This window comes from Cetorhinus maximus, chromosome 2 (assembly GCF_964194155.1).
Source record: "Cetorhinus maximus chromosome 2, sCetMax3.hap1.1, whole genome shotgun sequence".
Taxonomy (NCBI): Eukaryota; Metazoa; Chordata; class Chondrichthyes; order Lamniformes; family Cetorhinidae; genus Cetorhinus; species Cetorhinus maximus.
In genome coordinates, this window is record NC_135880.1 from 107,876,417 (window position 1) to 107,893,383 (window position 16,967).

The window sequence follows — 16,967 nt, forward strand, 5'->3', positions numbered from 1 at the left end:
GAAAGTAAATTGGCAAAAAATATAAAAACAAACAGCAAGAGCTTCAACGAGTATACAAAAAGAAAGAGAATGGCTAAAGTGAGCATGGGACCCTTAGAGGATGCAGCTGGAGAATTGATAACGAGGAACAGGGAAACGGCAGATAATTTAAACAAATATTTTGCATCGGTCTTCATGGTGGAGGACACAATACACATCCCCAAGATATCAGATAAGCAAGGAGCTAATGGGAGGAAAGATCTTGTAACAGTCTCTACCACGAGGGACAAAGTATTTGACAAACTAATGGTACTAAAGGCAGACAAGTTGCCAGGACCTGATGGCCTGCATCCAAGGGTTTTAAAGGAAATGGCTGCAGAGATAATGGAGGCATTGTCGAAATATTCCAGAACTCACTGGATTCCGGGAGAGTCCCAGCGGATTGGAAAACCGTTAATGTGACGCCCCTGTTCAAGAAGGGAGGGAGACAAAAAGCAGGAAACTATGGGCCAGTCAGCCTAACATCTGTGGTTGGGAAAATGCTAGAGTCCATTATTAAGGAAGAAATAGCAGGACATTTCGAAAAACTTAATGCAATCAAACAGAGTCAGCATAGTTTTGTGAAAGGGAAATCATTTTTGACAAATTTGCTAGAGTTCTTTGAGGATATAACAAGCTGCTTTGATAAAGGGGAATTGGTAGATGTAATGTATTTGGATTTCCAGAAGGCATTTAATAAGGTGCCATATAAAAGATTACTGCACAAGATAGAAGCTCACGGTATTGGGGGTAATGTGTTAGCATGGATTGAGGATTGGTTAACACACAGAAGACTGAGAGTCAGGATTAATGGGTCTTTTTCAGGTTGGAAAGACGTAACTAGTAGAGTGCCACAAGGATCAGTCCTAGGGCCTCAGTTATTTACTATCTATATTAATGGCTGGTGGAGCAGGCTCAAAGGGCTGAATGGCCTACTCCTGCTACTAGTTTTGATGACTTGGAGGAGGGGGCAGAGTGTAAGATATCCAAATTTGCTGATGATACAGAATAGGTGGGAGGGCGTGTTCTGATGAGGACATAAGGAGGATATGGATAGATTGAGTGAGTGGGCAAAAAACTTGACAGATGGGGTTTAATGTAGGAAAGTGTGAGGTCATGCACTTTTGTAGGAAGAATCAAAAGGCAGACTATTATTTAAATGGAGAGAGACTCCAAAAAAGTGCAGCACAGGGGGATCTGGGTGTTCTTGTGCATGAAACACAAAAAGTTAGTTTGCAGGTACAGCAAGTAATTAAGAAGGCAAATGGAATTTTGGCTTGTATTGCTAGGGAGGTTGGAGTTTAAAAATAGGGAAGTCTTGTTACAACTGTACAGGACATAGGTGAGGCCGCACCTGGAGTACTGTGTACAGTTTTGGTTCCTGTATTTAAGAAAGGATATACTGGCATTGGAAGCAGTTCAAAAGAGATTCACTAGGCTGATTCCTGGGATGAAGGGGTTGACTTATCAAGAACGGCTAAACAGGTTAGGCCTTTATTCATTAGAATTTAGAAGAATGAGGGGTGATCTTATTGAAACGTACAAGATTCTGAGTGGGCTTGACAGGGTAGATGTTGAGAAGGTGTTTCCAATAGTGGGGGAATCTCGAACTAGGGGACATAGTTATGGAATAAGGGGACATTCATTTAAAACTGAGATGCGAAGGAATTTCTTCACTCAGAGGGTAGTGAATGTCTGGAATTCTCTACCCCAGAGCGTTGTGGAGGCTAGATCACTGAAAGTATTTAAAGAGGAGGTAAATAGATTTTTGAAATATCGGGGGAGTTGAGGGCTATGAGGAACTGGCACAAAAGAGGAGTTGAGGCCTGGGACAGAGCAGCCATGATCTTATTGAATGGTGGGGCAGGTTTATGGGGCCAAATGGCCTACTCCTGCTCCTATTTCTTGTGAATGCCATTACTGCCATAAGTAAGGTCACGTAGTAAGGTAATGCAGGGTGAAGTTGAAACAGCTCGTGAAGCAGCAAATCAACATGATTGAATTGAACAATACAGCAGAATCTGAAGCTGCCGATACTGACATCTATTCCCTGTATAATGTCACCGTCATAAAAACTAAACCTATCACTATCACAATCCAAGTTAATGGGAAGTCACTAATAATGGAAGGAGATACAGGAGCTTCAACCACAGTGATGGGAGAGCATATATTTAAATGCCTAAATGAAGGTGCCCAGCCACTGAACCTGGAGAGGACAACTGCTAACTTGAAGACATACACTGGAGAATCTACAGGTAAAGGGCATCGCCACATACCAGTGTCTTTTGGCAATGGACAGCTCAGCTTTCAGTGATAATAGTGACAGGAGAAGGACCTAGTCTTCTGGGCCGGGACTGGCTACAGAAAATCAAGCTTGACTGGCCAGAAATATTTCACCTGAAAACAGGTGGAGTTCCTGAACTGCTAAGGAAATATGACATAAATCGGGATGAATTAGAGAAGTTACAAGGCTTGCAAGCAAAAATATACGAGAATCCTCAGGTGACACCACATTTCTTTAAGGCCAGGCCTGTGCCTTATGCATTGAAGGAGAAGGTAGATGCAGATCTGTGCCGATTAGAAATGGTGGGCGTCATCCAACCCATCCAATTCTCAGAATGGACAGCACACATAGTTCCAGTGGTTAAGCCTGACCAAACCATATGCATCTGTGAGGACTATAAATTGACTGTAAACAAGGCAGCCAAACTAGATAAGTACCCCATTCCAAGGATAGATGACTTATATGCAAAGCTAGCTGGAGACAAATCCTATACAAAACTGGATATGAGCCATGCTTAACAACAATTGGAGCTGGACAGCCCGTCTAGAGGATACATGACTATCAACGCACACAAGGGTCTTTATCAGTATACTCGCCTAATCTTTGGAGTATCATCTTCATGTGCAATCTTCCAAAGGACAATGGAGAGTCTTTTGCAAGGATTTCACCGACTGGTAGTTTACCTAGATGATGTTCTGATCACAGGGTCAACTGAGACTGAACACTTGGCCAACCTGGAGGAGGTGCTAAGAAGGTTCATGGAAGCCGGCGTATGATTAAAGAACGGAAAAATGCACATTTCAAGTGCCAGAAGTTACTCACCTGGGTCACAGGGTGGGCGCCATGGGTTTGCATCTAGTAGAAGAGAAAGTTAGGGCAATAAAAGATGCGCCCTCACCGTCCAACGTAACCGAACTTAAGTCTTTCCTGGGTATGGTCAACTACTATAGCCACCTCTTGCCAAACTTATCAACTGTGTGAATACCATTGCACTTGTTGTTAAAAAAGAATCACAACAGAAGGAAGCCTTTGTGGAATAAAGAAACTGTTGCATTCCTTGTGTTTATTGGTATACTCTGACCCATCGAAAGAATTGGTATTAACTTGTGATGCTTCTCTTTAAGGTTTAGGAGCTGTGTTATCACATAGAATGGAAGATGGATCAGAAAGGCCAATTGGCTATGTCTCCAGAACCCTCTTCACAGCCGAGAAGGGTTATTCCCAGTTAAAAAGGGAAGGTTTATCGGTGGTATTCGGAGTGAAGATATTCCACCAGTATTTGAATGGACGACATTTCACCATTGTGTCGGACCATAAACCATTAATGGGTTTATTCAGTGAGGATAAGGCCATTCTGCCAATAGCATCAGCAAGATTACAACATCAGACTTTGATATTATCTGCGTATGAGTATACCTTAATGTACATCCTGGCTTACATATTGCAAATGTAGACACACTCAATCGTCTCCCGTTACCAGATAGCATTGTACATGCTCCAGTGCCACAAGAAGTTGTGCGAGTACTGAATTTCTTGGATTCTTCACCAGTGTGTGTGAAGCAAATTAGAAACTGGACGAACAGAGATCCAATTTTTTTGAGCCTCGGAGACCTTATTTTGCAAGGGTGGTCAAATTCACCTGTACCTGAAGAGATGAGACCATTCCATGCCCGAAAAACAGAGTTAAGTCGTCAAAGATGGAATTTTGTTGTGGGGATCAAGAGTTGTCATCCCTTCCCAAGGAAGAGAACCACTCGTGACAGCTTCACAGTGCACATCCAGGTATATCAAAGATGAAAATGCTCTCGAAGCTATATCTGGTGGCCAGACATTGATAGTGACATTGAAAGCATGGTCAAGCACTGTCTCCATTGTTAGCTACAACAGAAGTTGCCTGTTTCAGTTCCACTGCATCCGTGGGGGTGGCCTGGTCGACCCTGGGTTAGGCTACATTTTGATTATGTAGGACCATGGTACCATATTAGGTACCATGTTTTTGTTGATCACAGATGCACATTCTAAATGGATGGGTATGTAAGAAGTCAGGTCACCAACATCGAGCACAACTATTGAAAAGCTGCGTCATTGTTTTAGCATACATGGTCTCCAGAAATCATTGTTTCTGATAACGTTGCAGTCCTTACCAGTGCAGAGTTTCAGAGATTCATGAATTTAAATGGAATCAGACATATTAAAACAGCCTATACCATCCTTCATCAAAGCTGAGAGAGCTGTGCAAACTTTCAAATCTGGAATGAACAGGTTATCAAGGCACTCTAGAAACTCAACTTTCCCACTTTCTTCCCAGTTATCGTACAACGGCACATTTGAATATGGGTTCAACATCGTCTGAATTATTGATGAAACGCTGCCTACATACAAGATTAAGTCTGGTGTTTCCAAACTTAGAGGGGAAGGTAGAGAAGAATCAGAGTAATCAAAAATTGAATCACGATATTCATAGCAAAGCTTGCACATTCACTGTAGGAGACACAGTATTCGTGCAGAATTTTGGAACTGGTCCTTTTTGGGTTCCTGGAACCATTGTCTCAGAGACTGGCCCCTTATCCTTCCAGGTGGAAGTGGAAGACCGAATCATTCAAAAACACGTGGACCATCTTCGTGACAGAGAGAGACACTTCAACCACCAACAATTCTGCCCGTGTTTAACATCGAACCATCAACCCCTGAGGTGACAGATCGACCTAGAATAGACATACCCATTGTCCCTGTGGAGTTGCATAACGCTGAACTGCCACTTTCTAATGATGTACCTGATGCTGCAGTTCCTGATCATATCGGTCCTGTGGGGTAACCCCAAGTGGTAGAGCTACACTGCTCTAACCGAATAAGGAGAGCATCTCAGAGTCTTAATCTTTAATCATCTTAAGTTGTATTTACGTTTATGTTGCTGGATATTCAAATGTTCTCTGTAAATAGAAACTGTAAAAAACTAAAGAGGGAGGAAATGTAATAACTGGAGGTATAGTCTCTCCTGCTATCTCTCAGGGGTCACGTGATGTTCTTGGAGGCTCCAACCAATGAGCCCTAAGCGTGGGTAATCAAGTGGGCGGGGCTTCTGGACAAGGGTCCTGTCGAACATGGAGCATCTGAAGAATTCTCTGTAATAAAGTTTATCTGTTTCTTGTTGAAACCTGTCCGGTCTGTCAAGTCATTACACTAGGCAATTGCAATTAATAGTAGAGTCAGGAAATACATTAGCGCATGTCAATTTGCTACTTATACTTTCCCATTAGATTCTTACCCTAAAGGAGGAACTTTCAATTAGACTGCTCTTTTCATCACTCCATTCCTCTTCATTTCCTTTCATCTTATAATTCTGCAGCTATTAAACACGATGTAGAAATTCAACGGCTCCTCTTTTTTTTAAGCAGGCAGCTGATATAAAGACAGAGTAACAGAAATAAGTTTGCTGTCCTGTTCATATTCTATACTACTTTTAATAATGAATTATGAAATTTTAATACACTAAATAACTTGCTACATACCTAATTCTTTTATGAATAACACAATTGAGATGCAGACAGTGTTTAACTTTAGGCTTTTATTCATTTTATTTTAAAAGTAAATTAGCTGATGTTTGTTGATTCTGACTGCCGGCAGTGGCCAAGAAGCTAATACAAAAGCAAAATACAACTTCAATGTCCATCACTAAGAGTGGCTTGGTAGCACCACGGCTGACTGAGCTGGCCGAGTATAGCTGCTAGATTGAGTTTATGGCAGGTGGTGAGGAAACCAACAAGAGAGAAAAACATACTTCACCTGGTTCTCACGAATCTACCTGTCACAGATGCAGTTGTCCATGACAGTATTGGTAGGAGTGACCACCACACAATCCTTCTGGAGGCAAAGTCCCGTCTTCACATTGAGGAGACCCTCCATAGTGTTGTGTGGCACTACGACTGTGCTAAATGGGGATAGATTTCAAACAGATCTAGCAACTCAAAACTGGGCATCCATGAGGCGCTGTGGGCCATCAGCAGTAGCAGATTTATATTAAACCACAATCTGTAAACTCACAGCCCGGTATATCTCCCACTCCACCATTACCACCAAGCCAGGGATCAACCCTGGTTCAATGAAGAGTGCAAGGGGCATGCCAGGAGCAGCACCAGGTGTCAGCCTGGTGAAGTTACAACACAGGGCTACTTACATGCCAAATGGTGGAGGCAGCATGCGATAGACAGAGCTAAGTGATCCCACAACCAATGGATCAGATCTAAGCTCTGCAGTCTTGCCATATACAGGCATGAATGGTGGTGAACAATTAAACAACTAACTGGAGGAGGTGGCGCTACAAATATCCCCATCCTCAATGATGGGGAAGCCCAGCACAACAGTGCAAAAGGCAAGGCTGATGCATTTGCAGCCACCTTCAACCAGGAGTGCAGAGCGGATGATCCATCTCGGCCTCCTCTAGAGTTCCCCAGCATCACCATAAGACCATAAGACATAGGAGCAGAAATTAGGCCATTCGGCCCATCGAGTCTGCTCTGCCATTCAATCGTGGCTGATAAGTTTCTCAACCCCATTCTACCGCCTTCTCCCCGTAACCTTTGATCCCCTTACCAATCAAGAACCTATCTATCTCGGTCTTAAATATACTCAATGACCTGGCCACCACAGCCTTTTGTGGCAATGAATTCCATAGATTCACCACTCTCTGGCTAAAGAAGTTTCTCCTCATCTCTGTTCTAAAAGGTCTTCCCTTTACTCTGAGGCTGTGCCCTCGGGTCCTAGTCTCTCCTACTAATGGAAACATCTTTCCCACGTCCACTCTATCCAGACCTTTCAGTATTCTGTAAGTTTCAATCAGATCCCCGCTCATCCTTCTAAACTCCATCGAGTATAGACCCAGAGTCCTCAAACGTTCCTCGTATGTTAAGCCTTTCATTCCTGGGATCATTCTCGTGAACCTCCTCTGGACCCTTTCCAGGGCCAGAACATCCTTCCTGAGATATGCGGCCCAAAATTGCTCACAATATTCTAAATGTGGTCTGACCAGAGCCTCAGCAGCACATCCCTGCTTTTATATTCTAGTCCTCTCGAAATAAATGCCAACATTGCATTTGCCTTCCTAACTACTGACTCAACCTGTAAGTTAACCTTAAGAGAATCATGGACTAGGACTCCCAAGTCCCTTTGCACTCCAGGTTTCTGAATTCTCTCCCCATTTAGAAAATAGTCTATGCCTCTATTCTTCCTACCAAAATACATGACCTCACACTTCCCCACGTTGTATTCCATCTGCCACTTCTTTGCCCATTCTCCTAACCTGTCCAAATCCTTCTGCAGCCTCCCCGCCTCCTCAATGCTACCTGTCCCTCCACCTATCTTTGTATCATCTGCAAACTTAGCCAGAATGCCCTCAGTTCCTTCATCTAGATCATTAATGTATAAAGTGAAAAGTTGTGGTCCCAACACTGACCCCTGCGGAACTCCACTAGTAACCGGCCGCCATCCTGAGAAGGACCCCCTTAACCCCCTCTCTGCCTGCTGCCAGACAGCCAATCTTCGATCCATGCTAATACCTTGCCTCTAACACCATGGGCTCTTATCTTACTGAGCAGCCTCCTGCGTGGCACCTTGTCAAAGGCCTTCTGGAAGTCTAAGTAGATAACATCCATTGGTTCTCCTTTGTCTAACCTGCTCGTTACCTCCTCAAAGAATTCTAACAGATTTGTCAGGCATGACCTCCCCTTGATGAAACCATGCTGACTTTGCCCGATTTTACCATGCACTTCCAAGTATTCTGAAATCTCATCCTTAATAATGGACTCTAAAATCTTACCAACGACCGAGGTCAGACTAATCGGCCTGTAATTTCCCGTCTTTTGTCTCACTCCCTTCTTAAACAGGGAGGTTACATTAGCGATTTTCCAGTCCTCTGGGACCCTTCCTGACTCCAGTGATTCCTGAAAGATCACCACTAATGCCTCCACTATCTCTTCAGCTATCTCCTTCAGAACTCTGGGGTGTAATCCATCTGGTCCAGGTGATTTATCCACCTTCAGACCTTTCAGTTTTCCTAGCACCTTCTCCTTGATAATGGCCACCATACTCACCTCTGCCCCCAACTCTCTTGAACTTTGGGGATATTACTTGTGTCTTTCACTGTGAAGCCTGACGCAAAGTACCTATTCAGTTCCTCCGCCATTTCTTTGTTTCCCACTACTACTTCTCCAGCGTCATTTTCCAGCGGCCCAATGTCCACTTTTGCCTCTCTCTTACTCTTTATATATCTAAAAAAATTCTTGCAATCTTCTTTTATATTACTGGCTAGTTTACCCTCATATTTAATCTTCTCCCTCCTTATTTCTTCTTTAGTTGTCCTCTGTTGGTCTTTGTAGGCTTCCCAATCCTCTGGTTTCCCACAGCTCTTCGCCGCATTGTATGCTTTCTCTTTAGCTTTTATGCTGTCTCTGACTTCCCTTGTCAGCCATGGTTGCCTTGTCCTCCCTTTAGAATGCTTCTTCTTCCTAGGGATGAATTTTTGCTGTGTCTCCCAAATTACTCCCAGAAACTCCTGCCATTGCTGTTCCACTGTCTTTCCTGCTAGGCTCATCTCCCTGTCAATTCTAGCCAGCTCCTCCCTCATACCTCTGTAGTTGCCTTTATTCAACTGTAATACCGTTACATATGATTCCAGCTTTTTCCTCTCAAATTGCAGGGCAAATTCTATCATATTATGGTCACTTCCTCCTAAGGGTTCCTTCACCTTAAGCTCCCTTATCAAATCTGCCTCATTACACATACACTAAATCTAGAATTGCCTGTTCCTTAGTGGGCTCCACCACAAGCTGCTCCAAAAAGCCATCTCGTAGACATTCCACAAATTCCTTTTCTTGGGATCCACTACCAACCTGATTTTCCCAGTCTATCTGCATATTGAAATCCCCCATGATCACTGTAACCTTGCCTTTTTTACACGCCTTTTCTATCTCCTGGTGTATCTTGTGCCCCACATCCTGACTACTGTTCGGAGGCCTGTACATAACTCCCATTATGGTTTTTTAAACTTTTGCGGTTCCTCAACTCTACCCACACAGATTCTACATCATCTGACCCTACATCATTTCTTGCTATTGATTTAATTTCATTTCTTACTAACAAAGCAACCCCACCCCCTCTGCCATCCTGCCTATCTTTTCATTAGGATATATATCCTTGGATATTTAGCTCCCAGTCCTGATCCCCTCGCAGACATGTCTCTGTGATGCCCACCACATCATACCTGCCAATTTCAATCTACGCCATGAGCTCATTTACCTTATTTCGTATACTGCGTGCATTCAGGTACCACACCTTCAGTCCTGTATTTCCCATCCCCCTTCTCATTGTCGTCCCTTTATCTGATGTGCTTGAAGTTAGATTCCTAGCCCTTTCCAAACACTCTGTCCTATTTTGTGTTCTGGAGACTTTAATAGCCTCTCCTGGGCTCTCCCTTCTTTTCAATTTTTTCATAATTTTCATTGAAGTTGAATCCACCCCCCCACATGCTAACCTGCTGCTTTGTTTCCCATTAGTCATACTTCTTGGCATTTTACCCTTCCCTTCCCCCTACTTTCTAGTTTAAAGTCCTGTTGACCACCCTATTTACCCTTTTCACTAGAACATTGGTCCCAGATCGGTTCAGATGGAGACCGTCCCAACGGTACAGATCCCTCCTGTTCCAATACTGATGCCAGTGCCCCACGAAATGGAACCCCTCTTACCCACACCACTCCTTTAGCCACGTGTTTACTTCCCTTATTCTCGTGTCCCTAAGCCAATTTGCACATGGCTCGGGTAGTAATCCGGAGATTATAACCCTTGAGGACCTGTTCTTTAAATTAGTTCCTAGTTCCTGATAATCCCCAAACAGGTCCTCTTTCCTAGTCTTACCTATGTTATTTGTCCCGACGTGGACCATAACAACTGGATCCTCCCCCTCCCTCTCCAATACCCTTTCAAGCCAGTCAGAGATGTCCCTCACCCTGGCACTGGGCAGGCAACATACCACGCGGGACTCTCGATCCTGCTTACAAAGGATGCTATCAATTTCCCTAATTATAGAATCCCCTACAACTACCACGTCTTTTTGCTCCCCCCTCTTGAATGGCCTCCTGTGCCACGGTCCTGTGGTCAGCTGGCTCATCCTCCCTACAGCCCTGTTCCTCATCCACACAGGGAGCAAGTACCTCGTACCTGTTGCACAAGGTCAAGAGCTGAGGCTCCTCTGTTCCTGAACACAGGATCCCTCTACCTGCCTCACTTGTAATCACACCCTGCTGACCCTGACCACTGACCGAATTTGAGGTACTTAATCTACCGGGTGTGACTGCCTCCTGAAACAAAGCGTCCAGGAAACTTTCCTCCTCCCAGATGTGCTGCAGTGTCCAGAGCTCGGACTCCAGCTCATCGATTCTGAGCCGGAGTTCTTCCAGCATCCAACACTTGCTGCAGATGTGGTCACTGCGGCTCGCAATGGGATCTGCCAGCTCCCACATCATAGAGCTACAGCACATCACCTGCCCAGCCATCTCTACTTAGTTAATTAATTTATTAATTAGCTTTGCAGTGTTTTTTTTTTCAAATTTGGTGCAGATTTCCTACCAACCAATCAGGTCACAGCTTTCCTGTGATGTCACTTTTTCAGTTTTGGCTTCAGTTACTCTGTGCCCCGAGGTCACCACTCCCTCCGAGTCTGCTCCTTGGAGACAAGGCCGCGAATCCCCGAGGTAAGCTAGATTTATACTCACCGCTCCGGTGCTCCTCCCTCCGAGTCTGCTCCCTGGAGACAAGGCCGCGATTCACCAAGGTAGGCTTGATTTATACTCACCGCTCCGGTGCTCCTCCCTCCGAGTCTGCTCCCTGGAGACAAGGCCGCGAATCACTGAGGTAAGCTAGATTTATACTCACCGCTCCGGTGCTCCTTCCTCCGAGTCTGCTCCCTTGAGATAAGGCTGCTAATCACCGAGGTAAGCTAGATTTATACTCACCGCTCCGGTGCTCCTCCCTCCGAGTCTGCTCCCTGGAGACAAGGCCCCAGATGCCAGTCTTCAATCAATTCAATTCACTCCATGTGATATCAAGAAACAGCTGAAGGCACTAGACACTGCAAAGACAACATCCTGGCAATAGTATTGAAGACTTGTGCACCAGAACTAGCTGCGTCCCTAGCCAAGCTATTCCAGTACAGCTACAACACTGGCATCTACCCAGATATGTGGAAAATTGCCCAGTTATGTCCTGTCCACAAAAGACAGGACAAGCCCTACCTGGTTAATTACCGCCCCATCTGTCTACTCTAGATTCTCAGCAAAGTGCTGGAAAATGATGTCGACAGTGTTATCAAGTGGCACCTACTCAGAAAAAATTTGCTCACTGACGCTCAGTTTGGGTTCAACCAGGGCCACTCTGCTCCTGAATACAATACAGCGTTAGTCCAAACCTGGACAAAAGAGCTGAACTCCAGAGGTGAGATGAGAGTTACTGTGCTGCACATCAAGGCAGCATTTGACTGAGTGTGGCATCAAGGAGCCCTACAAAACTGGAGTCAATGGGAATCAGGGGAAAAACTCTCCACTTGTTGGAGACAAACCAACACAAAGGAAGATGGTTGTGTTTGTTGGAGGTCAATCATATCAGTCCCAGGACATCGCTGCAGGAGTTCCTCAGGGTAGTGTCCTAAGCCCAACCATCTTCAGCTGCTTCATCAATGACCCTCCCTCCATCATAAGGTCAGAAGTAGGGATGTTCGTGGATGATTACACAATATTCAGTACTGTTCATGACTCTTCAGATACTGGAGCAGTCAGTGTCCATATGCAGCAAGACTTGGACAATATCCAGGCTTGGGCTGATAAGTGGCAAGTAATATTTGAGCCACGCAAGTTCCAGGCAATGAGCGTCCCCAACAGGAGAGAATCAAAACATCTTCTCTTGACATTCAATAGCATTACCATCACTGAATCCCCCACTATCACTATACTGGGGGTTACAATTGACCAGAAACTGAACTGGACCAGCCATAGTAATACTGTGGCTAACAAGAGCACGTCAGAGGCTGGGAATCCTGTGAAGAGTAATTCACCTCCTGACTCACCAAAGCCTGTCCACAATCCACAAAGTACAAGTCAGGATGTGATGGAATACTCTCTACTTGCCTGGATGAGTGAAGGACCAACAACACTGAAGAAGCTCAACACAATTCAGGACAAAGCAGCCCACTGGATTGGTACCTCATCCACCACCTTCAACATTCACTCCCTCCACCACCGATGCACAGTAGCAGCAGTGTGTACCATCTACAAGATGCACTGCAGGAATTCACCAAGGCTCTTTAGACAGCACCTTCCAAACCCACGACCACTACCACCTAGAAGGACAAGGACAGCGGACAGATGGGAACACCACCACCTGGAAGTTTCCCTCCAAGCCACGTATCAACCTGACCTGAAAATATATCACCATTCCTTCACTGTCGCTGGGTCAAAATCCTGGAACTCCCTTCCTAACAGCATTCTGGGTGTTCCTACAACACATGGACTGCAGTGATTCAAGACAGCAGCTCACCACCACTTCTCAAGGGCAATTAGGGGTGGGCAATAAATGCTGGCCTAGCCAATGACACCTACATCCTATGAATGAACAAAACAAAAAGCCTCACACCTGCATCTCACAGCTTGCATTCACTGTCAGTTATTCAACCAAGGCAGCCACATTACCCAAACAAATTGCACCATGTTCTCTGACACACTTCCCTCTCTCTTGCAGGAGAATAACCAGAGGCAGAAGGGCCTAACTGGCACAAGTGTATGTCCTTACCTTCATGGAGGAGACAGTATTTTCCATCTTTCAAGCGACCGTGACTGAAACCCATTGCCTGTAGTGGGGCTGAAAGCATAAAAGATGATGGTATCCTCATAGCCAATCCTGTTACTCACCCCTCATCCAACAATCTCTTTTGATTTACATGTTGCAATTATGTAAACATACACCATTTACCTCCTCCCCCCACCACTGCCTCCTTTACTACAATCCTACATTTATGCATTTTTCCTTTCAGATACACAAGAGGCACCTTGCCAGACAGTGGTGGAAGAAGATCAGGTAGAAGAGCAACAAGACAGTGATAATGAAGAAACATCATCACTCAATCGCAGTCGGAGCCACTAGCTCAGATACTGACACTGCGCGTAATTTGGAGGATAGCTTAGCAGCAGGGTCTCCATGTGATAAGACAATGAGCACAAGTGGCGTACAGCCAAAGCAGTGCAAGGGTGCTGCAGCTGCCAGCTTCTCAGAGGGCAAGGTCACATTCGGGTTCTCCTGCAGAGAACTTCAATGGGGCAGGCTACAGAAAGAGGTTGACAGGTATGTACAATATAATGCTTGATGCATTGGGAGAAAGCCTGCGTGCAATGTCAAGGAATATGAAGCAACAATAACTTTGCACAAGGTTCTATGCAGAGCTTGGGGTCTATTCTTTCCAGCATGGAATTAGTGGTCAATTCCATTAGCATACTTGTGCCCATACGTACATAGGTGTTGCCCAGGGCACAGTGAATAGCCCTTTTTGCCCAGTATTTTGCTGTGGTGGCTCAAATGCACTGCATGCAGCTGACTGCCACAGAATGAAGACATTATGAGCGCTGCCACAATACCAGGCGCTGACCTGCATGATTCTCTGCATATGCTCACACACCAGATGAATGTTGAAGGAATGGAATCACTTTCTGTTGCGGTATATATCAGAGATGACATCCGGCATTGTAAAGTGATGTGTGTGCAGTCATTGGCACCCTGCACCATGGGAAGCCAGAAATCCTTGCTAAGCTGCATGGTCAATCTGCCTGCTGCTCTCAAACAAAAAAGAATGATATGTAGGCAACTCTCTTTAAAGAGACAATCTCAGTGACTGACTTTATAGAATGGTAGATAACAAACTGTGAGATGTTGCAAATATCTGCAGCTCCAACCTGGAAGGAGCTTGTTGCCACAGTTATTGGGTCCTTGCCTCGCTCTGCGGTTGCAGGTTTGGCTGCAGCAGGTGGTACATTTCAGTGGGAACATTCTTAGTGAAACACAGATGTGAAACACACTATTCCCCACTGAGGTTCAGTTAGGGGAATTGCCCTAAACACACTTAGTGGAGATCCTGAGATCCCTTCTCCCCCTCCTCCTCCCTCTTCTTGCAGTTTGCCCTGCTCTGCATGACCTCTGCTCACTCTCCCAGTGAAGCGGCATGCTAAGGGGAATGCCATATCTGCAAGCAAGTAATCTGTGGAGTATCTTTGAAATCAGGATAAAATCTTTCAGCACATGCCCACAACTTTTAAGAACTCTAGAAAGAACCCTCACAATCATAGCAACAAGAAATAATGAATCAACAACTAATCTGAAAGTAGTTGATGATTTTTTAAATAGTGCTGGTAGGGCCTGGGTTGGCAGGGGGGAGGGGGGGGGAGGATGGGGTGGTGTCCTTCCTGTTGCTCAATGTGTATTTAGCCATGTGTGATTAAGAAAGGATATTAACTGGACCACTAAGCTTCAAAATGGCAGTGCTGATGTGACCTGCCTACTCTGCATACCTCTGGCAAATTCTCACTGTGTGTGCACGTGGTATACAGACAACACCTGAAGTGCGTGCACATGCTGCAGTTGTCACTTTGAACCTCTTAACGTCACTTGTACTGCCAAAGAAATGTGTACTATTTGTTTCAGTGCTAACAATTCTTTAAGCTCAATATCATTCCCTAGCTTATTTATTCAATTTTTTAATGTTTTTTTCTTTCATGGGATGTGGATGTCACTGCCAAGGCCAGCATTTGCTGCCTGTCCCTAACTGCCCTTGAGAGCAGTTAAGAATTAACTACATTACTGTTGGTCTGGGGTCACATGTAGGTCAGACCAGGTAAGGACAGCAGATTTCCTTCCATAATGGACATTAGTGAACCAGTTGGATTTTTACAACAATCAATGGTAGTTTTACCGTCACTATTACTGAGACTAGCTTTCAACTCTGGTGTGTTTTTAAAAAAAAATTAATTGCATTTAAATGCCACCAGCTGTTATGGAATCAGCCTGGACCTCTGGATACCAGTCCAGTAACATTATGACTGCACCACCATCTCCCCTGAATTACATGTATGTGCCCATCTTTACAGTGCAATGACCTTGATCCTGAAATTCATCCTTCAACATTAGCAGCATCACACAGGAAAAGACAGGCTTTGTGAGAATTAAGTTTGTCTACATTACCATTGGTGCTTTTGTTCTATATTAAAATAATGTAAAAATATATCTATACTCTTACATACACTAACATAATTGAAATAATGTATTGAATTGTCTTTTGTTTCTTTTAATGTTTCATTGACCTTTTTTTACTTGAAGGCCTTTTCCTCTTCCAAAAGCCTAAGTTTGGACTTGACGTTCATACCCAGAGCTTGTGGGCAGCTTTCTTCAAGGTCAATGGCGAAGGCTGTTCCTTTGTCGCTGACCGCAAAATCCAGGTCATTACACGTTTGTAAGCAGAGAGGCAGTCTGAGATCGATGTGAAACGGTGCACACTGCCTTTTGTGGCTTTTGAGTTTATAACATTTAAAAAGCACATAAGCCAATGTCTCCATCGCCCCAATGTTATTAGTGTGATTTTTTTTAAAAACAGCTTGAATTTAGAAGCACAGCAAAACTTCTCTCATTTGTGTTTTGCTGGTTCGGAAAATGCAAACATTCTAATTACTTAAACTTGAGATAGAGAGACAGAGAGGAGAGGCAGATAGAAAAGCAAAATCAAAGAGTCTTTCCTCGGCCAGCAGAAAGATACAGAAGTAGAAGACGGGGACAAAGCGAGAGAAGCAGCAACGCATCACAGAAACAGGTAAAAGAAAAACCATATTGTCTGATGCAATGTACACAGTATTATCACAGACAAATTTATTATAAATACCACTGTTGAAATTTTCCTCCTCTGCTCTGTCTCTCCCTGACAATATTCATTAGTTAATAGTTTCCGCTATACCGTCTCTATAGCAACATCCATACAAGGCTTTGGCAAGTTTGTGTTCAGAAGCGCTGAGAGCTGTTCAAATTTAACTCGGGGACTCCACTTGCCATTGCTGAATTTACCGCCAAATACGCGTGCATGCTTCTACCGACTCCCATCCAAATCCACGACACAATCAAGTCAGGATATCGTCACAATCCAATCGTTCTCGCCCCCTGGAATTCTCTCAACAGTTCAGGCGTAACCCAGCTGTAGAGTGAGTTATTGTTAGATACCAGTTCGGGGGTGCTGTCTGTGATTGATGTTTGCTTTAGTGGTTGCTGTAATCTAACGAGAAAGTGAAGGTTTTTGCAACGAAATATAATGCCTCTATACACAATCGCTGTTCACGGATTAATTTAATTGAAATTATAGGGAAAGGTGAAGTTTTCAACCTTCCACGAAAATCTGGACACCCTGGATTGACTAAGGACAGGTCAAGGAAGATGTGGCCACTTGTTCCATAAGTGGAACATCATGAACAGCTCAAATTGTGACTGTGGCCTTTCAAGTTCGACTATCACCTACGTTTTGAACATTTGCCCTGAGAGACTCATTCTTGGTGGCATCACAACCATGCACACTGCGTCAGCTGAAGCCGCTGAATGGATT

General features: G+C 44.4%; 1 protein-coding gene across 2 annotated transcripts in view; it reads right to left on the bottom strand.

Moving 5' to 3' along the window:
- The window catches only part of LOC144696608 (uncharacterized), a 34,145-nt gene extending 22,683 nt beyond the window's left edge, over window positions 1–11,462 (bottom strand). The window contains exons 1-2 of one of the 2 annotated variants that reach the window (XM_078568116.1): window positions 11,305–11,460; window positions 5,568–5,642 (exon numbers count right to left, since the gene is read on the bottom strand). In XM_078568116.1, coding sequence (XP_078424242.1) covers window positions 5,568–5,633 — 66 coding nt within the window. In that variant the 5' untranslated portion in view covers window positions 5,634–5,642; window positions 11,305–11,460. Of the gene's footprint in view, window positions 1–5,567; window positions 5,643–11,304 lie in introns of both variants that reach the window. The other variant, XR_013580210.1, reaches the window with a different exon arrangement.
- Window positions 11,463–16,967: the final 5,505 nt, after the last annotated feature.